Source organism: Anopheles coluzzii, chromosome 3 (genome assembly GCF_943734685.1).
Source record: "Anopheles coluzzii chromosome 3, AcolN3, whole genome shotgun sequence".
Classification (NCBI taxonomy): domain Eukaryota; kingdom Metazoa; phylum Arthropoda; class Insecta; order Diptera; family Culicidae; genus Anopheles; species Anopheles coluzzii.
The window spans coordinates 57,542,550-57,565,217 of NC_064671.1; the positions used below are offsets into that span (position 1 = coordinate 57,542,550).

At 42.6% G+C, this 22,668-nt stretch overlaps 1 protein-coding gene across 1 annotated transcript; it reads right to left on the minus strand.

Annotated features, from left to right (window-relative positions):
- Positions 1-9,833: 9,833 nt before the first annotated feature.
- Positions 9,834-13,401, minus strand: LOC120956157 (uncharacterized). Its single transcript, XM_040377532.2, has 3 exons — positions 11,612-13,401; positions 10,798-11,480; positions 9,834-9,976 (listed from the first exon to the last, which is right to left on the minus strand). The coding sequence occupies exons 1-3, from the start codon at positions 13,399-13,401 to the stop codon at positions 9,834-9,836; spliced, it is 2,616 nt and encodes an 871-aa protein (XP_040233466.2).
- Between the last annotated feature and the right edge of the window lie 9,267 nt (positions 13,402-22,668).

Here is a 22,668-nt window from a genome sequence, read left to right on the forward strand (position 1 = left end):
GATCAGTATGTAATTTTTTCAGACAGCCTAAGTGCTCTTGAAGCATTAAAATCCGTGAAGGCTATTAAGAGCCCAGACTATTTTGTAAAAGAAATTCTAAAAGTCCTAAGCTCCCTGTTTGAAAAATCGTTTCGAATATCCCTGGTATGGTTGCCTGCTCATTGCGGCATCTTAGGAAACGAGAAAGCAGACCATTTGGCCAAGAAGGGTGCTTCGGATGGGTCTTTTTACGATAGACCTATCCTCCCTCACGAGATCTTACGGGCCCCACAAGCTTTCTGCATTGCTCGCTGGCAGGGCTTGTGGGACAGGGATGAACTTAGGAGGTTCCTGTACTCGATCTCTCCTAGAGTTTCTTTGAAACCTTGGCCATTATGTATGGCCCTGGAAAGATTGGATTAAGACCCCTGCAATGCCCACGGACATGAGCGGACTACTTCAACGGACAAGAATGAACCAGAAGAATTCGAGCAAGCCTAGGAAATTTTCTTTTCCACAGGATAATGACGAAGCATATGATCTCGACCTCTGCCCCCTGTTATTGGACCACTCGACAAGGACAAGGATCGGATTTGGACAGCAACGTCCGAGCACACCCGGGATATGGTGCCCTCCTAAAGCTGCGAGAAGGAAATGTCTCGCAACAGTCGTGCATTAAAGATTAAACTGAATATGTATGTACTCTAATTTTAAGCAATACGGCAAAGCCGTCCCTGCTGAATAAAAAAAAAAATAAATAAAAATCATTTTTGAGCTCCATAGCTAACTGGAGCATGATTTAAATTGAATAAAGCATCTAGTGACCCGGTAAATTGAGCAATTCTTAACCGACGAAAGATCGATGCCTAGTGCTAGATATCCATTTGAAAACAACATCTCACTTTCGAATGAAAAATCAAAGCTCTAAAGTTAGACAAACGAATGTGAGTTTGCTTTTTTTAAGCAGTCATGTCCCTACAAACAACGAGCGGGATATTTTATCATGGTGTGTGTAAAAACCTAGAGTTAAGCGGAGAATCGGTGTGAAATACACGGAGGCGAGAGTACGTTTTGGTTTCGACACAGTTTTGGCACTAACACAGTTACACATGTGGAAATGTGTGCGTTCACTTTCAGCCTGCGCGCTCAGTTTGATCTGCTCGCAGCGCTGTGCTGATGTCGGTGTCTCGCTTGCACTGCTGCACCGAAAGTTCCTCTGTGTGCTCTCATTCTTGCTACCACACGAAATCGTCAGTACAGCTCAAGGATCGGCAGCGAGCGGCCGCACGTGCACGTTTTGTCAGCTTAAGTCCTGGACGATTGGAGTTATGATTTTGTAAAGTGTTCAAGTGTTCAAGTGTTGTGCGAATTCAAATGAAGCTGCGCGAATGATTCGTAATGCATGTTATGTACATTGCGCAGCTTCATTTCGTACCTTTTTTATGTTTATAACAGGATCTACGCAGATATTCGGCCACTTCAACGTTTGCATCGATGGGGCGATTGATTTTATTTTAGTTTAATATTGTTTATGTAAATGTGTGAAATCGTGTAAAGTTATGTAAATGTTTGAATAAAGTGATGAAAAAAAGATTGACGCGTGTTTGTTTTTTTGTTTAGCTTTAGATAACAAAAAAATACGCGCGAGTGTGAGCGATCGCTGAACGAAAGAAACGCACACAGCGCTACACGAAAGAAACAAACACATGCACACGAAAGGATGCTCGCGCATGGGCGCGAGCATTGAGAGAGCGCACCGTGTATTTTGTATGGGAGCGGGAGAGAACCGTGGTACCCGTTCCCGCCCCCTTTCATAAGCCTAGGAAATCTTCCATCGGCTTAACTCTAGATTTTTACGCACACCATGATAAAAATTACACCATGATAAAATTAGGGTTTTTTTTGTAGTCTTTTATTTACACTATTACAGTATTTCCTACGGTTTATCGAATCTTCCTCTTCTTCTTTGGAACCACAACCGTTGTCCGCGAAGGCCTGCCTGTACCACTCATAGATTTGGCTTTCTGTGACACATTGATTACCATCACAGGTTAGTCAGTACTATGTATGGGGACACGGTCCATTCAGGGCTTGAACCAATGACGGACATGTTGTTAAGTCGTACGAGTTGACGACTGTATCACCAGACCGGCCCCGGTTTATTTGTTGGTTCCCATAATTTTTTGGGCTCGTCTCACGATGTATTCGTCGTATCTTTTATATGTTTGGTTTGTTCCCACAATTTGTTGGTATCGTCCGATTTATTTTTTTAATTATTTGTTTAATTATTACGGCCCGGCCGATACGGCCCGTGTCCGATTAGGCATCAATACAATTGAACCATGCAAAGGATGCAAACGCTCTGGGCGTGTTTGAGCGACACATCCTCCGGACCGTCTTTGGCGGTGTGTTCGAGCATGGAGTGTAGAGGAGAAGGATGAACCACGAGCTCAGCAAGCTACGCAAGTACGGCGAACCGAGCATCCTGACGGTGGCGAAAGCTGGCAGGATACGATGGCTGGGGCATGTCATGAGGATGCCCTACTCATGCCCCACCAAGAAGGTGTTCGACAGCGATCCCCAGTTCGGCATAAGGCGCAGGGGAGCACAGCGAACTAGACGGCTGGACCAGGTGATGCGAGACCTGACGGTGATCGGTTGTCTGCATGGATGGGATGCTGCAGCCAGGGACCGAGCATCCTGGAGAATTGTTGATCCTGGAGAATCATGGTCGCTTCGGACTGTGCTTTTGTTCCCCGTTTCGATTCATTGTCGCGTAGGGAGAGCGGGATGGAAATAATACAATGATTTTGACACATATTGCTCATCATCTTTTGTGTAAAGCAACGGTTTGCATAATGGGCCAAAATTATTTTCTTTTGTAAACTTTTTGCCATCTCTTCATTATGGGTTTGCGCAATTTCTAAAATTTTTGAGACTGTCAAAGGATTAAACATATCATTATTTATCCATCTTCTTCTGTTTGGTGTATTGACCTAAGAGGTAATACTTTCTTAAAAGAGCTTTTGAGATATGTTAAGTATAACGCAGCCGGAAACTTTGTCCTTAATAGAGCGCCTACCACAACTATATGAACAGTCGTATTTCGCGATTTGCGGAAAATCCGTAAGAGATAAATAAAAACAATGAATGTATGAGATGTGCTGAATACTATTTCACACATTTGTAGATTTTTTTATTTTTAAAACATTTTTACACGACTTAGTACGAGAAAAACAAATGTATGGTCGTACTATAAATAAAAAGATACTTAAAAAAACATGTTTTTTGTGCTAACTAACGCATTTAAAAATCGTTCAAAAATATAAATAACATAAGTGTCGATTATCTGATTCAAACGGAAAAGTATCAAACAAAACCGCGCTACACGAACTGAAACAAAATCGGCATTATACAAGCTTGTTAGAGGCTTCTTTCGTTGACTCGAAACATTGCTATCAAATAGATCTGAAATGGATTTGTTTGCCAAAACAAATTGCAACGCGTAACGCAGGAAGTATCGTACCAATTTAAAATTATTTCTACGTGTGGCATATTATTGTTCTTTAAATGTTTTTGGCAATGTCATGAAAAGTAGCGCTTGTGGTATGATTCTCCAATCTCTGTGTTTTTTGTTATTCCCACCATTTTTACAGTGAATAATTACAAAAAAAATCCCTTCTGAATGTAAATACATGCAATACGTTTGATTTAAGAATATGCATTTAATAGTCAAACCATAAAACTGAACGATTTCCGTAGCTTTAACCTGACGGAAAGCTGTTGGACAAAAAACGGTCTCCGTTTGAGTCAGGTAATGCAAATGGCCTTCGTTCACTTAGATATATAAAACCAGAGACAAATCGAGTTCTCTAACATGGATCATAATAAAAAATGAGCATTTTTGATACTTCTTCTAAAACAGTTGGGTCACATAATTGGCCCTATACTCTCGACAGGTTTAAGAGAAAAATATATTTTAACGATTTTAAGAAGTTTTTATTATAATTTTTTAACGTAGGTTTTGCGAGTTTTATAAGAATAATTATCAAAATTATTTTTCGAACAAATAAAAAATATTAAAAAAAAATTCTTTATGTGTATTATATTGAAAATACAAATCAAAATATGTAAACATTTTTTTATATTTTTTAAATGGCCATGAGAACCATCAATTAATTAGTGAAGTATTTAGTATTCAATCAAATTAGTGAATAACGGTTCTAAACTGATTCGATCAAACAAAAGCAAAACAAAAATTCTAAAAAAATCTAATAATTTCCTTTTGTCACATACATATTTAAGGAATGTAATTCTAGCCCGATATTGTTTTCCCATTTTTCTACGATTGCTTAAACGTAGTGATTGCTAACACTCATTTAATATTTCGCGCTCCGTTCGTGGGGCAGCAACAACGACTACACAACAAGGTGTTTGTTGCTCGGGTTACCCCAACTCGACAACCGAATACGAAATGCTAGGCTGGCTTTTATCGTTGGGCTTCTCAACGGTAGCATCGATTGTCCGGCTTTGCTCTCGTCTATACAGCTAAACGTGCCTTCAAGAACCCTCCGCCCTCGGGCGATGCTGGCCATCCCAGAGACAAGGACCGCCTTCGCCTCTCGAGACCCGTTTTTGCGTATATGTCTTGCTCTGAATGCAGAATCTGATGTGTATGAGCCCGGCATGACGATAGCAAATGTGTTGAGTTGCATTAGTTTGCTTCGCGCATCTCGCCAGACTCTTTAGCACCCTTGTTATTGTTGTGTAATGTGTGTGACTATATATGTTTTATTGTACTCTTATCTATATCGAGTGGGCTTATGAGGTCCGTCAATCATTTTAATAAATAAACAAACAAACAAATATATTTATAAAAAAACGACGATGATTGTTTAAAAAAAACATGAATCCGTTGTTAGTTGGTTATGCTAATCTCGTAACGAGGAAGAGTCAATAAATAGGATGTTTTTATGTACAGTTCGACAACAAAAAACCATTTTGTTCTTTTTTACTTACAGTGTATAAAAACTGTAGTGGAAATCATTTTTAATTTTTATGTAAATTTAAAAAAACGACGACATTGCTTTAGCCTGGATACCATTTCACTTGTATCCCGTTCAATTACATAGAAACATAAAAAATAGAAACAAATGAAGTAAGTAGGATAAAGGAGCAGCAGATCACAAAATTGCTTCTCTGTGATTGGCTACACTGGACCCCCCCTATCTTATGATGAGCTTTATAAAATATAGTTTTTTTAAACTATAAAACCACTAACGCTTGTTCAGCAGCGCGATGGTCATATATACGAAGAAACGATGAACAATGGAAATTTAATCGTGTGGGTGGTATGTGCTTTATCAGTTAATTACCCGGGGGTTAAAGTTGGGGCAATAGGGTCATTTGCATGTTTTGACAGTTAAACCGTTAAACCACAATGTAAACAATCGGTTGTGCTTTAGCAATAAATCACAGCCAAAGCATCAAGAGCAAAGGTGTTTTTTTGGATTGGTGTTAAACTGTGTTTTTGGTGTATTGTGTGATATTTTTTTATTGTTTAGGAAATTTTAAAATCATAGCGGTGATTTATTCAGCAATTATCGGAAATTTAATTTTATAAAAGTGTAGAGTAGAGAGGAAAGAAAGAAATTTAGATAAAGAAATGAGCGAGCTTAGCCAGGTTAAGTCGATAGGGCAGTTAGCGGTTTTAACGCAGGATAGGCAACAGGTAGTGCGACTGATGCAGGATGCAGGATTGTTAAGAACAGAACAGGAATGTGAGAAGTGCCACCACTCGATGGTTTTGCGAGGTACGCAAAGAAGGAATGCGTACAAATGGATTTGTGCAAACGACAATTGTGAAGGTTCGGAATGCTCTATCCGAAAGGGTAGTGTGTTCCAAAACTCAAGATTGTCGCTTGCACAACTTCTCCGCATTACCTTCGAGTGGTCGCAAAACTCGCACGTGAAGCGTACTAGGGCCGAGTCAGGTGTTAGCCGCAAAACGGTTAACGAATGGTTTAAGCTTCTTAGGGAAAAATGTAGTGCGTATGTTGAGGAGAATAGACGGCTGATAGGAGGCCCAGGACTAGCGGTGGAGATCGACGAGTCCCTCATCGTAAAACGTAAGTACAACCGAGGCCGATTGCCAAGGACTGGGGAGCTATGGTTGGTAGGGGGTATTTGTAGGGAAAGTAAAGAAATTTTCTTAGAGATAGTCGGTAGGAGAACTAGGGAAAATTTGCACGACCTAATCCTCGAGAGTGTTGATTGGGGCACCACAATCATGACCTATTGTTGGAGAGCATACGAAACTCTCGAGGATTATGGATACGTGCATAAAAAGATGAATTATTCAGTTAGCTTTGTAAATCCACAAGATAGGGAAATTCATACACAGACTATAGAAAATTTATGGGGTAAAATTAAGCCATTTTTGAGGAGCAAGGGAACAAACAAGAAGACGTTGATCTCGTACATCAGAGAGTACGAGTTCAAACGGTGTAGTACGAATGTTTTTGAAAACATTCTGCTCGCCTTAAATGCTAAGTAGGCCCAGCTTAGGACCAGCATAGGGACCAAAATCCATTTATTTTTTTACGACTATTTTAATCACATTTTATCATTCAAGGTGGCTAGCAAATGCTGAGAAGTGTTTTAAGCACGATTAAAATAATCATGCTCACACATTTTCAGAACTCCGACCCCAACCTCCACGTGGTGCTGGCTGGACTACAACTGTTCCACAAAATGTGCAACAATTGTATACCAACTGGGGCGGGGGTATTGTGTTTTTTGTTTGTCGTTTCAGATCACCGTTTTTGAGACAAGGACCGCCTTCGCCTCTCGAGACCCGTTTTTGCGTATATGTCTTGCTCTGAATGCAGCATCTGATGTGTATGAGCCCGGCATGACGATAGCAAATGTGTTGAGTTGCATTAGTTTGCTTCGCGCATCTCGCCAGAATCTTTAGCACCCTTGTTATTGTTGTGTAAAGTGTGTGACTATATATGTTTTATTGTACTCTTATCTATATCGAGTGGGCTTATGAGGTCCGTCAATCATTTTAATAAATAAACAAACAAACAAATATATTTATAAAAAAACGACGATGATTGTTTAAAAAAAAACATGAATCCGTTGTTAGTTGGTTATGCTAATCTCGTAACCAGGAAGAGTCAATAAATAGGATTTTTTTTATGTACAGTTCGACAACAAAAAACCATTTTGTTCTTTTTTACTTACAGTGTATAAAAACTGTAGTGGAAATCATTTTTAATTTTTAAGTAAATTTAAAAAAAACGACGACATTGCTTTAGCCTGGATACCATTTCACTTGTATCCCGTTCAATTACATAGAAACATAAAAAATAGAAACAAATGAAGTAAGTAGGATAAAGGAGCAGCAGATCACAAAATTGCTTCTCTGTTATTGGCTACACTGGACCCCCCCTATCTTATGATGAGCTTTATAAAATATAGTTTTTTTAAACTTTAAAACCACTAACGCTTGTTCAGCAGCGCGATGGTCATATATACGAAGAAACGATGAACGATGGAAATTTAATCGTGTGGATGGTATGTGCTTTATCAGTTAATTACCCGGGGGTTAAAGTTGGGGTCATTTGCATGTTTTGACAGTTAAACCGTTGAACCACAATGTAAACAATCGGTTGTGCTTTAGCAATAAATCACAGCCAAAGCATCAAGAGCAAAGGTTTTCTTTTTGGATTGGTGTTAAACTGTGTTTTTGGTGTTTTGTGCGATATTTTTTTATTGTTTAGGAAATTTTAAAATCATAGCGGTGATTTATTCAGCAATTATCGGAAATTTAATTTTATAAAAGTGTAGAGTAGAGAGGAAAGAAAGAAATTTAGATAAAGAAATGAGCGAGCTTAGCCAGGTTAAGTCGATAGGGCAGTTAGCGGTTTTAACGCAGGATAGGCAACAGGTAGTGCGACTGATGCAGGATGCAGGATTGTTAAGGACAGAACAGGAATGTGAGAAGTGCCACCACTCGATGGTTTTGCGAGGTACGCAAAGAAGGAATGCGTACAAATGGATTTGTGCAAACGACAATTGTGAAGGTTCGGAATGCTCTATCCGAAAGGGTAGTGTGTTCCAAAACTCAAGATTGTCGCTTGCACAACTTCTCCGCATTACCTTCGAGTGGTCGCAAAACTCGCACGTGAAGCGTACTAGGGCCGAGTCAGGTGTTAGCCGCAAAACGGTTAACGAATGGTTTAAGCTTCTTAGGGAAAAATGTAGTGCGTATGTTGAGGAGAATAGACGGCTGATAGGAGGCCCAGGACTAACGGTGGAGATCGACGAGTCCCTCATCGTAAAACGTAAGTACAACCGAGGCCGATTGCCAAGGACTGGGGAGCTATGGTTGGTAGGGGGTATTTGTAGGGAAAATAAAGAAATTTTCTTAAAGATAGTCGGTAGGAGAACTAGGGAAAATTTGCACGACCTAATCCTCGAGAGTGTTGATTGGGGCACCACAATCATGACCTATTGTTGGAGAGCATACGAAACTCTCGAGGATTATGGATACGTGCATAAAAAGGTGAATTATTCAGTTAGCTTTGTAAATCCAGAAGATAGGGAAATTCATACACAGACTATAGAAAATTTATGGGGTAAAATTAAGCCATTTTTGAGGAGCAAGAGAACAAACAAGAAGACGTTGATCTCGTACATCAGAGAGTACGAGTTCAAACGGTGTAGTACGAATGTTTTTGAAAACATTCTGCTCGCCTTAAATGCTAAGTAGGCCCAGCTTAGGACCAGCATAGGGACCAAAATCCATTTATTTTTTTACGACTATTTTAATCACATTTTATCATTCAAGGTGGCTAGCAAATGCTGAGAAGTGTTTTAAGCACGATTAAAATAATCATGCTCACACATTTTCAGAACTCCGACCCCAACCTCCACGTGGTGCTGGCTGGACTACAACTGTTGCACAAAATGTGCAACAATTGTATACCAACTGGGGCGGGGGTATTGTGTTTTTTGTTTGTCGTTTCAGATCACCGTTTTTCTGTCGATCAACGGATACATTTATAGTTTTGCTTGCAGCAAAACAAAGATAGGTTACAATAATACATACGTTCCATTTTGTAACAAACTAATTATTGTAACTTTTTTTTCAGTAACTTTTATGTGCGACATCGGACCACCAATCCATCTCCATCCATCCATCAGCACGAGCTATGTCGTCTTTTAATAGTACTTCTGATCTGTTCGATTTCAACATATCCTATCCTGTCTACCGATCCCGTCTTCGCTCCGTTTCTGTACCATAAACTCCTTCCAACTCCTTCGTGAATAATTGTATACTATAGTCAGTAAGCACTATTGCTGTAACCCAACGTGGCCGAGCAATTAATAAAATAAAATAAAATAAATAAATAAATCTCAGAACCATGTCCTGTCGACACTCTCACCAAGGACGGTTTTATATGATGTATGCGGCGTGCGTGTCAAACGGTACGTGGTTAATACTAATAATAAGAAAAACAATTGCTCTTGTAGTTACAATATATGACACATTTTCTTTTATACTAGTTAATTTGGCCCGGTTAGTGGGTTACACAGCAAATTCAGAGTTATCAAATCTCTTATCTGTTTTATTTTGATAAGTAAAAATTCCTGAACACGCAAACTATTACAGTTCATTTCCGACTAAATATATTATTAACTGAATAAGTGAATAAGCAAGAAAGATGTTATGTATGTTACCAGTATACCAGTATTTGTATTGTTCCTGTTGGACTTAAAAGCAGGCTTTCCTTAGACATAACGGGCTCTAAGATTCATTATTTTCCTGCATTAATCCTTTTTAATTAGTCAATCACCTCGTGGTAAACAATGTTTCTCACTGTGACACCCTCAAGATCATAATCGGGATTCACTATCAGCACCGCCACGTTCTTCCTTGATGTCACTCGTGACAGTGCAACGTAAAGCTGTCCGTGTGCGAACACATCTGAAGGTAGGTACAAACCAAGGTGGTGTAGAGATTGACCTTGCGCCTTGTTTATTGTCATTGCGAAGCAAACCTGGACCGGGAATTGCTTGCGACGAATTTGAAACGGAAGGTTTACATCGTTGCTATCACAAAAGATACGTGGCAACAACACATCGTCTCCCCGCCGTTTGCCAGTTAAAATCCGTGCATGTAAGCAATGTGGTTTCATATCGATGATCTGTAAACGCGTCCCATTCATAGCCCTCTCTCGGTGTTAAGATTTCGCAGAAGCAGTACTGGTGTGTTTTTCTTCAACCGCAGACAATGAACTGGAATTCCGCTCACATTAATAGAGTGCAGAAACTCTGGTGGCAACTGAAGCGCCTCTTGCTTTTCCGGGTTGACCAACGTGTCTACCGAAAGATACTCCTGCACCTGGCCAGGTAATTGTTTCAACACACTGTTGTTGATAGCTGTCACATCAGAATTTTTTGGAGAGAGTATTGCTCGATCTGTGAAATATTCTGCTTTTCGATAATGCCACCGTAAGTTCGGATAAACTCGCTTTACCAACTTCCTCACGTCGGCATTAATGCTGGAAGAGTGGAGTAACACCATATCGTGTGGAAGCTTTGCTACAGAGGCGTGCATTCCCGGATATGTGGAATGGCGACCCTCACCGATGCAGAGTAGAAAATCAGCAAATTGTTGTAGATCATTGGCATTCTGTACGGTTGGCGCAGTTCGAACGCGCATGTAGGTTTTTAACCGCAAAACCCGAAACAGCCTCCACAATTGACTTTTCTTTACACATTGCTGAACCACCTGTGCATCGGTACCTTTCGGGACTATTGGTAAAATCTGCCGGAAGTCACCACAAAGCAGTACCACCTTACCACCAAACGGCCGATGTACACCTACAATGTCTTGTAAGCTACGATCTACTGCTTCCAGAGCAAAGCGACTGCTCATCGAAGCTTCGTCCCAGACGATAAGAGAGGTTTGTCGCATTAGGTCCGCAAGCGACGATTGGGTTGGTATGTTGCAGGTGCTATACTCGTCCAGCACCAGTGGCAGCTTAAAAGTTGTGTGCACTGTTCTACCACCAGTCAGAAGTAACGCGGCGATATCGCTCGCAGCTGCAGCCAGTGCTATCTTTGACTTCCGCCTCGTATACGCCAGAATTTTCTCTAAGAGGAAAGATTTTCCGGTACCACCAGGACCATCCAGAAAGAAAAGGTTGTGATGCTCTTCTGGAAAATCTTCTATCTCTGGTCCGATACGATCTACCGCGGCAGTGACAATATCATACACCACTCGTTGCTCAGAATTCAGTAGATTTATCGATGCAATCGTTTCGTCTAGAACATTGATACTATACGAACGTTCTGCATCGATGTGCGAATTTACATCGTTATGCTGATCGGATTGAAGGTGCATCGGAAGATGTTGAAAATCAGCCAATTGTGGCATGTCTGGAAAGTTGGTCAGCGTTTTTGATGGTGTCATTTGACGCAAGTATCTGTCGATGACGCGCAGAGCACAAAATTGCTCCTGTGTACGTAGCAGCATGTTTTGATCAGAGTCCTGCGTTGTATAACGCTCTCGATGCTGCCAATGGAAATCCTCGCATAAATGTAACACGACTCCCACAGGCGGCGAGGATTTTGTGGCTGTTGCGACAGGATGATTGCGAACAGATGGCGCAGTTGAGATGGTATATGGAACGAAACGGCTTCCTGCATTGCCCGATCCCATTCATGATCATCTTGTAGTAGCCCAGCCATAGTAGCTGCTTCATGGTAAGACGCATAAACGATACCGTCAACCGTCCGAAGGTCTTCAAATGAAGTTGGGCCTTTGCGATAGCACAGCATCAACCGCAAGCAGTACCGTTCCATCTGCGACATCGGACAGTATACCATACGACCAATCACGATGCTTGCGTCACAAATGCGTTGAATCCACTGGCATCCTGAGCCTTCATGCCATGGAAGTCGCTGAGTTGGCTTGGCATATCGGAAGTACGTCGGTAGCTCTTGATATGTAAGATTTCGCGCGTAAGGATCATTTGCCATCAGCTGAAAGAAGCGCGTTAGCATTGTGTGGTGGCCTCGTTCGATTACAGATTCGATGTTTTCGTTCGAATTAAAGACGATTCCCTGTTGGTTCTCGAGGTGTATCGGTAGTACGACGACAGTGACTGTTTTTGCCTGCATCTCGAAACCAAAGATGATTGTCATGGCCTGAGATGCTGATATGTACCGAGCATCAATATATTCTTGTATCTCGTTCAATGATGTAGATGGCGAAATTACTACTCGGTCGTGTCCCTTATACACGTACTTGTAAAGGTACTTAATACTGGCCACCGACGAACATACCTCGACGTTTATGTGACAATCGTATTTATGACACAACCACGGATTGTAGGGTACAACATAACGATTGTCCAGGTGTACACCCTTTACTGTTACAGTGCGTCCATCGTTGCGTCGTCTATATACTGGATAACCGTCATCGGCTTGTTTTGTTTCATTGGTGAAATTTTTTGGGAACCTTTTCGAACATACACCATCTTTCATACACGGTACATCCGGATTCGATCTACCGCATGGTCCATGCATCATGCACATGCGTACTGTTTGATAAAGTTGTTCGTTTTCTGGATCCGGGATTTCTGCAGAGACTAAACGGTCATAATCATCCACCGATCGTGGCTTGTCCGCTTCAGCAAGCATCAGCAAACAGTGAGCATGGGGAAGGCCACGCTTCTGGTATTCAATAACATGAATGCGTGCAATCTCTAAACCAAGAACTCCAGCCGAAAGGTCATCCAAGATGGATTTTAGTTTCAGTCGAAACACACGGGCCGTCAGATCTGGTCGATCTGCGGCATGTTGTCGTGGAAGCAAAGCTTCCGATACCTCTACCCATTTCGGGTAGCAAGTGACAGTGATAAATAAATCTGGCTTTCCAATAGCTCTCACAATGGCCATCGAATCTTGATATTGGGCACGCATATAGCGCTCGCCTCCTGGGAAAGATGGGGCAAGAATAATGCGTGTGCCCGCTTGCCCAAGTGTTCGGTCGTGTTCGAGCGGATCTTCCGGTAACGGATTGACCATTGGACCAGCAAAATCCATTATGCCAGCGTATGCATCGGCACGCAGCTGTGCTTGATGTTCACGATGGAACTTGAGCCGCTGTTCTTCGATCTTACAGCATTGATCAACGGCGTACTGTTGCATAAGCCGTCCTGCACGATGGATTAGGGATGTTTGACCGGCCCTTGTACACATCCGATAAGCGGCATATTCGCGAGGCGTAATCTGCCGTGATCTGGTATTTTCTCCAACTGCCATTTGTCCTTCACCGTCGGCTGGTTCATCATCGTTGCGGCTACCTGTTCGTGTGTGTCGTTGTGCCCGATCACGCCGCATTCTCTTTAAAATATTATATGTCCACCCAACTTCTGCGTATGGATGCAGGAGCTAGTGGGTCATATAGTTGATGTGATTCGAAAACACGGCTGAGGTTGCCAGAGGCACGACATTGTAAAACGATATCACGTGACTGTCCTTGTTCTCCATAAAGGAATATGCCACCGACCTCATCGGCGGTTGGTCTGTTGTAGCGACGCTGATCGAGGCCCGGCAAGCGGGCGTGAATGTGTAGCTGGACATTTTGTTGTAGCGTCTTACGTTCATATGCGAGACGAAACAGGTGAGCCAAGGAGTTATTGGCATCAAACATACGCTGTAGAATTGCCACTTTCATTCGATCCAGCTTATTGCTCAAAGCAACTCGTGCTTCGATAACATTGTTCAGATTCTCTTCTATACGCGTGTCGTTGAAATAAAGTTGTGCATATGCTGGCGCATGACCTGGAACTTGGTCAAGCGCGCCGATTCGATGGCACAGAGTACCCTGGATACGGAACGTATAAACACCTCTACCGTTGGCGACGGAGCGATCTTGACGCACATGATCATTTGCACGTATTGATGCTCCCATGGACGTAAAAGCGAATGCGTTATTGTATTTCGAGCACGAATATTTCGCATGAATTCTGCATCGTCAAACAGTTCAGATAGCTCAGTTGGAGGCTCTTGAAATGGTGGCAAAATGACCTGACCACCATTACAGCACAATGTTCCAGTCTCTCCAGCCCATTTTTCTGCCGCACAATATGGGCACGGTGTGCGAGCGTTCAATTTATGACGCATAGGGTAGTTGTAGTTATCATGATAACCGAGCCCAGTATTTAGTGTTCGTGCTCCGTATTTGTTTTGGATTCGTTTCCGTCGAAAGGCTTCCCATCGTTGCCGAAGTGGGAGAACGAATTCTGTCTGCTGCGTATGGTGAAGATTAATAAGTTTTCTTATTTTTAGCTGTTGCAATTTTTGTTGTTGCTGTTGCAGCTCGTACGACTTAACAACATGCCCGTCATGGGTTCAAGCCCCAAATAGACCGTGCCGCCATACGTAGGATTGACTATCCTGCTATGGGGGGAAATCAATTAGTCACTGAAAGCCAAACCCACAAGAGGTAAAGGCAGGCCTTGACCGGCAACGGTTGTTGAGCCAAAGAAGAAGAAGCTGTTGCAAAAGATTGACTTATGATATACTTACTATCCCTCTATAAATCTGAAGATGTGATCGAGCAGCATGCGTATCTTCTGATGGAGCAACCTGCAATTCATGTGAGGAAAGATTCTCTTCACGATCATTTGTCCTCGTTTCCGATGGTTCCGGACCTGTAGTATCACCAACTGTCCGTCGACGATGACGGTACTCGGCCTGCCGTTTGCGTTGAAGACGTTTCTGTTTTGCAGCGGGTGTTTCTTCGGGAGGAGTTGCATATCTTACCCTCCAGTCTTGAGGACACGGCTCCTCGTCACGATCGTTTGTCCTCGTTTCAGATGGTTCCGGGCGGAAAGCATCAATTGTTCGTCGACTATGACGGTACTCGGCCTGTCGTTTGCGTTGTAGACGTTTTTTTGCATCAGGTGTTTCTTCGGGAGGTGTTGCATATTTTACTCTCCAGTCCTGAGGACACGGCTCCTCGTCACGATCGTTTGTCCTCGTTTCCGATGGTTCTGGACCTGCAGTATCGTCAATTGTCCGTCGACGATGACGGTACTCGGCCTATCGTTTGCGTTATAGACTTTTCTTTTTTGCATCGGATGTTTCTTCGCGAGGAGTTGCATATCTTACCCTCCAGTCCTGTGGACATGGCTCAGCACTCATATTCCTAAAATCGAACAGTAACGTTGAACTACTTGTGTAACCTTATCTCTCAATGTGATGTATATGCTTACCCGTCCACTGCTTAGAAACTTTTCCAACACTTATCTATATAAAAATTTTCGTTAATCCAACAACAACAACCTCCGTCGCTGACGCTCGATGTCACACTTTGCGTTACGCTGTTTCTATCTCGCCCGTTCTGCCTTCGCTGCCGTATAACACCATCAAGCTCGCACGACCCATACGAATACCCCTACCATCGTGAGCACGACCAACGCTGCAGGGCCCGCACGACAAAATCGAGCAGTTTTGTAGCTCGGATTTTCGATCGCTTTCCGCCAAAAGCGATCGAAAAAGCGAGCAGAAATGTCAGAGAAAACGCTTGGATTCCGATCGAAGAAATATATCAATCCAAAAATTTCAGCGCTGAAAATTTCTAAATATTTCATTTATAAATTTGCAACAATTTTGAATGCGAAATATTTCACAGCCATGCGCTGTGAAATATGTTTGTAGTTTGAGTTTGAGAAGTTTTCGATCGCTTTGCGCAGCGGGGGGTGCTCAACCGTTTCCTCGCTTTCCGAACTCTCCCGCACGACAAAATCTAGCAGTTTTGTAGCTCGGATTTTCGATCGCTTGCCGCCAAAAGCGATCGAAAAAGCGAGCAGAAATGTCAGGGAAAACGCTTGGATTCCGATCGAAGAAATATATCAATCCAAAAATTTCAGCGCTGAAAATTTCGAAATATTTCATTTATAAATTTGCAACAATTTTGAATGCGAAATATTTCACAGCCATGCGCTGTGAAATATGTTTGCAGTTTGAGAAGTTTTCGATCGCTTTGCGCAGCGGGATGTCAGGGAAACCGCTTGGATTTCGATCGAAGAAATATTTCAATCCAGAAATTTCAGCGCTGAAAATTTCGAAATATTTCATTTATAAATTTGCAACAATTTTGAATGCGAAATATTTAACAGCCATGAGCTGTGAAATATGTTTGCAGTTTGAGTTTGAGAAGTTTTCGATCGCTTTGCGCAGCGGGCTGTTCATGTGTTCTGGATCCAGTGCTTTGAATCACTTTTTCGATCGCTTTTGACGGAAAGCGATCGCAAATCCGAGCTACAAAACTGCTCGATTTTGTCGTGATGGCAAGCACACGAAAGGATCCCGCACGACAAAATCGAGCAGCTTTGTAGCTCGGATTTGCGATCGCTTTCCGCCAAAAGCGATCGAAAAAGCGAGCAGAAATGTCAGGGAAAACGCTTGGATTACGATCGAAGAAATATTTCCATTCCAAAATTTCAGCGCTGAAAATGTCTAAATATTTCATTTATAAATTTGCAACAATTTTGAATGCGAAATATTTCACAGCCATGCGCTGTGAAATATGTTTGCAGTTTGAGTTTGAGAAGTTTTCGATCGCTTTGCGCAGCGGGATGCTCGTGCATGGTAGCGAGCGTTGAGAGAGCGGACCGTGTATTTTGTATGGAAGCGGGTGAGAACCGTGGTACACTGGTGGACATAAAAATAGGAAAAAAAATTTGTGTGTTTTTTTTTGCGTTCACAAGGTGTGTCATCGCCAATAGTTGGAGGCGTACTGAATTTGCAATAGCCGATTTTTGCCTTTTATACTCTCATTTTTGGTGCGCTACTTATCTGAGTTTTGAGTGCCGGCAGCGTTTTGCGGCAGTATAAAAGGAGAGCCAAACCGTGTTGCGCTTCATTCTTCCATCAGTGGTCAAGGTGAAAGGTTGCTATTTAAAAATTCCACAAAATCATCATGGGTCGCGGAAAGCACTGCACTCCAGAGGAGCGAAAACACATTCAGGGGCTGTATCGTGAGAACGTGCAGATCAAGACAATCTGCAAGGCGTTCGGCCGTTCGCGGACGTTTGTGGACAACGCCATTCGTAGCGAGGCTACGGGTAAATCGACAGGTCGTCCGCGAAAAACAACGGCCGACGTTGACGCGCAGATTGTTGAGATGATCAGGGCGGATCCTTTCAAAACTTGCGCTCAAATCAAGCAGGAGCTTGGTTTGCAAGTTTCGGCGAAAACGGTGTCTCGCCGTTTACACGCCGCTGGGTTCTGTGCCCGGAGACCGCGGCAGGTTCGTAAGCTGCTGCCGCACCACGTAGAAGCGCGCATTCGGTTTGCCGAAGAACATTTAGCTGGATCCATCTTTTGGTGGAGCAAAATATTTTTTTCGGATGAGTCCAGAATCAATCTGGATGGTTCGGACGGCATTAAATACGTCTGGCGCCTTCCTAATCAGGCGTATCATCTGAAAAATACGATAAAAACCCGAAGTCACGGAGGCGGCCACGTAATGGTGTGGGGTTGCTTCTCCTGGCACGGCCCGGGTCCTTTGTTCCGTATCAACGGGACACTGAACTCGGAAGGGTATAGAAAAATACTTAGTCGTAAGATGTTGCCATACGCCCGACAAAAATTCGGAGACGAAGAGCATTACATCTTTCAGCATGATAACGACTCTAAGCACACATCGCGAACAGTTAAATGTTATTTGGCAAACCAGGATGTGCAAGTTCTACCGTGGCCTGCGTTGAGTCCTGACCTAAACCCGATTGAAAATCTGTGGTCAACTCTCAAGCGTCAGCTTAAGAACCAGCCTGCACGTTCAGCCGATGATCTATGGACACGCTGCAAGGTTATGTGGGAACGCATACCCAGAAGCGAATGCCGTAATCTCATCGGCGATATGGCCAAACGCTGTCAGGAAGTGATAGCGAATAACGGTCACCACATTGACCGTTAGAATGTATTTTCGCTCTGTGGAACACCGCAACACCTCCTCCCAACAACCACTTAAACAGTCCTTTTCAGAGCTACCAAATATTTCTGACAAGAACTATGTCTTTCGGTCCCAGAAAAAAGTTCCTATTTTTATGTCCACCAGTGTACAGTATCGGACATTAAGATAGGACCCTGGTTTTTTCAACGCACCGTGCACTTGTTTTGCCACATTACTTGTGTTTGGGTGTGTGGGTATGTGTGTGTGTTTTTGAGTGTGTGTATGTGTGTGTGTGTGTGTGTGTGTGTGTGTAGTAGAAAGAGAGTGTGCTTTTTAATGTGTATTTGCAAGTGCACGGGTTTGTGTCTGAAAAACGTAGCTTGCCATTATGTCATATTGCGTTGAAAGTATTCTGATAATGTGTGTTATCATGTGAAAAATCGTGCGTTTACACTTGGATAAAAGCTAAAGTTTGCATCGACAGTAGCTCTTGTTCCTCGGACGACAACGAAGGTGTGCTGATTGATGAATGTGCATGCGCAGCGATGCAAAATGGACACGCGCACAATAGCAATGAACTCGGCATTCCCTCACAGGTGTTTCTCCAGTGCACGCCATCCCGCTGCGCAAAGCGATCGAAAACTTCTCAAACTCAAACTGCAAACATCCCGCACGACAAAATCGAGCAGTTTTGTAGCTCGGATTTTCGATCGCTTTCCACCAAAAGCGATCGAAAAAGCGAGCAGAAATGTCAGGGAAAACGCTTGGATTTCGATCGAAGAAATATATCAATCCAAAAATTTCAGCGCTGAAAATTTCGAAATATATCATTTATAACTTTGCAACAATTTTGAATGCGAAATATTTCACAGCCATGCACTGTGAAATATGTTAGCAGTTTGATTTTGAAAAGTTTTCGATCGCTTTGCGCAGCGGGTAAAAGATTTTTTAAGGCCCCCTCCTATGGCAATCGAACAAGACAACCCTGACAAGAAAAACGAGATAGTGTGCGGTTGATCGGTCATGCAATCTGTCAAATATTCAAAAAATAAAGTTTGTTTACATTTTGAATCGAACGATAGCTCTCACGATGTACAACGGCGTATGATTAAAAAAAGGCTACATCGGTGATGAAAATGTTGTGTGTAATGTGTAAAATAAACAGCCGAAAAATTATAATTGGCCGTAGAATCGACTTCGCACGCCTGAAAGCAGTTTAGTAAAGCAAGTAAGTAAAGCATAGCCAATAATTGTAATATTAAATCAATTAAAGCGGTGTTTTCTATGCAGCTGTTGTGCAACCGTGTTGAGCCGGCGAACGTTCGACAGCGGGAAGAAAGAATGCCGGCAATCCAACTAAACGATGTTCGATCATGGAAAACAAGGTAAGTTGTAATGAACGTAAGTAAGTAATGAACGTAAGTAAGTAATGAACGTAATTCTTCCACCAAGCTTTCCAAAGTCACCTTACTTGCAGCTTCTTCTTGTTCAACAACTGCAGTTTCATCAGCTTCCAGTTTCGAAATCAATCTAGCTCGGATGTCCGCATCCCGTGGCGATTGGAGTCCACAGACAAATCGGAGAGCTTTAAATTGATCCGACGTGAGCTTGGAAAGTTGAAATGCTTCGTAGTGTTTGTTGACCATGGCAGCATACGAAGTAAAATCATCCGCGTCACTCTTGGCGTACTGCAGGTACTGGTAACGGGAGTGAAAACCCGACTTCTGACGACCAAACAACTTCTTCAGTTTTGTAATGGTCTCATCCAGAGAGAAATCGCGAGGATGCTTTGGCAGAATAGCAAATTGGCATTGGCTTTGGCATCAAAGAATACTCCTGCGTCCGGATCGTACAGGAAATCTTGGATTCCATTTGCCAACGACTCGATTGTCTTCTCGCTTCCGCTAGCCGCCGTCGAAAAAGTTCGATTTGCTAAAATTTCGATCTGCTGCTGCTAGTTCGCGACGAGATTCGCCAACTTGCTCGTTTGGTGGTTAGCTTAGAACTTATTTATTACTAAAGAAGGCATAGGCTACTATGCCTAGGAAGCGAAATTATGCTGAGGCAAAATCCCACTGATTGGTAGTACACAGGTACACAGAGTGGTAGCCTACTACACAAAGCCCGCTCGCCGTTGGACGCTTGGACAATTCCTTTTACAAGCATTCGGTGACCAGTTTGCGAAACGTCTTGCCGCACGCCTGGTACAGGCCCTTCTAGTTGTGGTACGGCGCAGTTCCGGTCGCTATCTCGATCGCGGTAAAGCCGAACGACTAGAAGCCGTATCCGCGGTCCCGCTCCATCTCCTCCGGCGCCATCCAGCACGACGCCAGCCGATAAACGTGTGGTACACCTTCTGCCGCGACATGTCTCCATCGGTGGCGAGCCACGCGCTCATCCGCTTTATTTAAGGAGCCGTCGTCGCCGGGCAGTATGATGGCCACCTTGATGTCCACGTAATGGGCAATGCGAAATGTGCACTCAATTGGCAAGCGCACGGCAAGATCCAGGAAACGTTACCGACAGTCTTTGTCGCCGTGAAAATGCTTCTAATGCACGGGTGAGTTGGATTATAACTACAAGCATACGTTTTTTTTCTTTCTTTAGTTTCACCTAATGCCAGACAAACGATCGAATGACTGTTGCCTCGGAAGGGAGGTCTCATCACCGACAAACCGACGTGACACTGGCGTTACAAAAGTGTCCCACATGAAAGTACTGTCATTTACCAGTGAGACGATCACTTCTGTCAAAGTAAGCTCTGTTCACTGCTGCTTCGATGTAAACAACTTTTCTAAATACAAATTGCGAAGGAAGTTTGAGGCACGATTTTGTGAGAATTATTGGACAAAACACCCAGGAAAATCATTTTAAAAGTTTCCAAATCAATGCAAAAGATGTGAGAAGTACATAACACAATACGCATTGGAATTTGCGAAGAAAACCAAAAAGGGGATTTAGCAGATTCTTCTCTGTGTCAGTGTAGTAAGCGAATCATTATAGAGATGGCGCTAGTGTTTAACGTATTTTCATTTGAAATAAGGAGTCAACTTTTGCAGCTCATTTTGTTCGAAGTGTCACGTCGGTTTGTCGGTGGTCTCATTGCGGATACTGACTTGGATGTGATGCCACCGAGTCGATTGGTCGCAGTTGGCCCTGGTGCTTTGAATGAGGCGACATCGGAGAAGCTGAACGCTTTGTGGACGTGTTGTGTTGTGTGCAGATCTCGATCGGCGAAGTGCTGTAGTGATTTTGTGTAGTGATTGTGTCTGTATGTATGTATATATATATATATGTATGTTTTAAGTGTGATTGCGTTAGTTTTATGCAACTAAATCATGAGCATCGGTTTCTGTATTGAATACTTCGAAAGTATTTATACAAGTGTACAAAATACAGTGTAAATGTGATGAACTAGTTTCGTTTAAAGGTGTCGAACTTTGTAAGTTATAGTAGGTCCTTTGTTTTTGTGTGGTGTGTAAACATTAAGTAAGATTGATACCAGTGCTGGAGTGAATTCTTTGCTGAATAAAATAGTGTACAAATATTGTTTTAAAAAACTGTGTGTTTTGTGTATTTTTCGGTAGCAAAAAAATATTACTAAAGTGCAAATAGGTAAGAAATCAGTGATTGCGTTGAAAGGAAATTTCTCAGCTACGATGTTCTCCTTTTTTTTGTTTTTGGCCCGATGTATTCGCTTCCGCATTCTTCATAATGTGCATATAAATGATTGTTCCTAGGTTCCGCTAACAATGTGTTTTAGACGATGCAGTTGCATAATGTGAACAAAACGATAATGTGTAAATATGATGATGTAATTTCCCTGCCTGGTTGTCTGGCTGGCTGACTGGATGGCAGAATGGCTCACTGGCTGGTGCTGACTAAAATCGGATGCGCTTGGCCCCTCGCCGGAGTGCCGGGTGCATCATACATTGGTGTTCCGTTGCTAGTGCTCGGTTGAGCAGATATTTTGTAATATTTTATCATCGAAACCCTCACCACTCATTTCTTTCCTTTTTATGCATTTTATATTTTTCAGCAGTAGGAGTATCTCGTTTAATTTATTTATTTATTTATTTATTTATTTATTTTTTAGAAATTTAAGTACATAAATCGGTCTATCCGTTTATATCGGTTTCATAAGCCTCTTCAATCGTTCAATGGTCAATCAATCATGGACAACACTCTTACACTTCTGACGAACGTAACGAACGTATGAACTGAATGAAAAAATATGCTCAGTAATGAATTGTGATATGTTCAAACCCAATTCATAGACAGACCAATTGCATTTGAGTGAAAAAAAAATACTGCTTATACATTGTTTCATTTTGGTTTTCTCCCTCTCCATCTCTCTCTTGATAGGAATGCCTGGTCGCTAGCTGCAGCTTCCCATCGATGTAGGCACTCCATCTTCGAGGTTTTACTTCACCTGATCTAGCCATCGAACTCGCTGTGCTTCCTTGCTTCTAGTACCGAACTGAGTGCCGCTTTCGAACACCTTGCTGTTGGGGCACGAGTCTGGCATCTTTACAACATGTCCCAGCCATCGCAAACAGCCATGTCCGACGCGCCATACGGCTTCAGTAAGCTCGTGGTTGATCATTCGCATGCTCGAATGCACCGCTTAAGATGATGTTTTGGCGACCACGTATGAGGAAACGTACTATAAAATCATGAAGCTGCAGTTTAAGATGCCGCCA

Excerpts from the sequence above, each read along its gene's own strand:
- LOC120956157 (XM_040377532.2), bottom strand. The coding sequence starts at position 13,401 with ATGCGGCGTGATCGGGCACAACGACACACACGAACAGGTAGCCGCAAC. Across the intron at positions 11,481-11,611 it reads CCACAAAATCCTCGCCGCCT|ATACTTGCGTCAAATGACAC; the intron begins GTGGGAGTCGTG and ends CGTCATCGACAG. Across the intron at positions 9,977-10,797 it reads TTTACCAATAGTCCCGAAAG|ATGTGTTCGCACACGGACAG; the intron begins GTACCGATGCAC and ends ACCTACCTTCAG.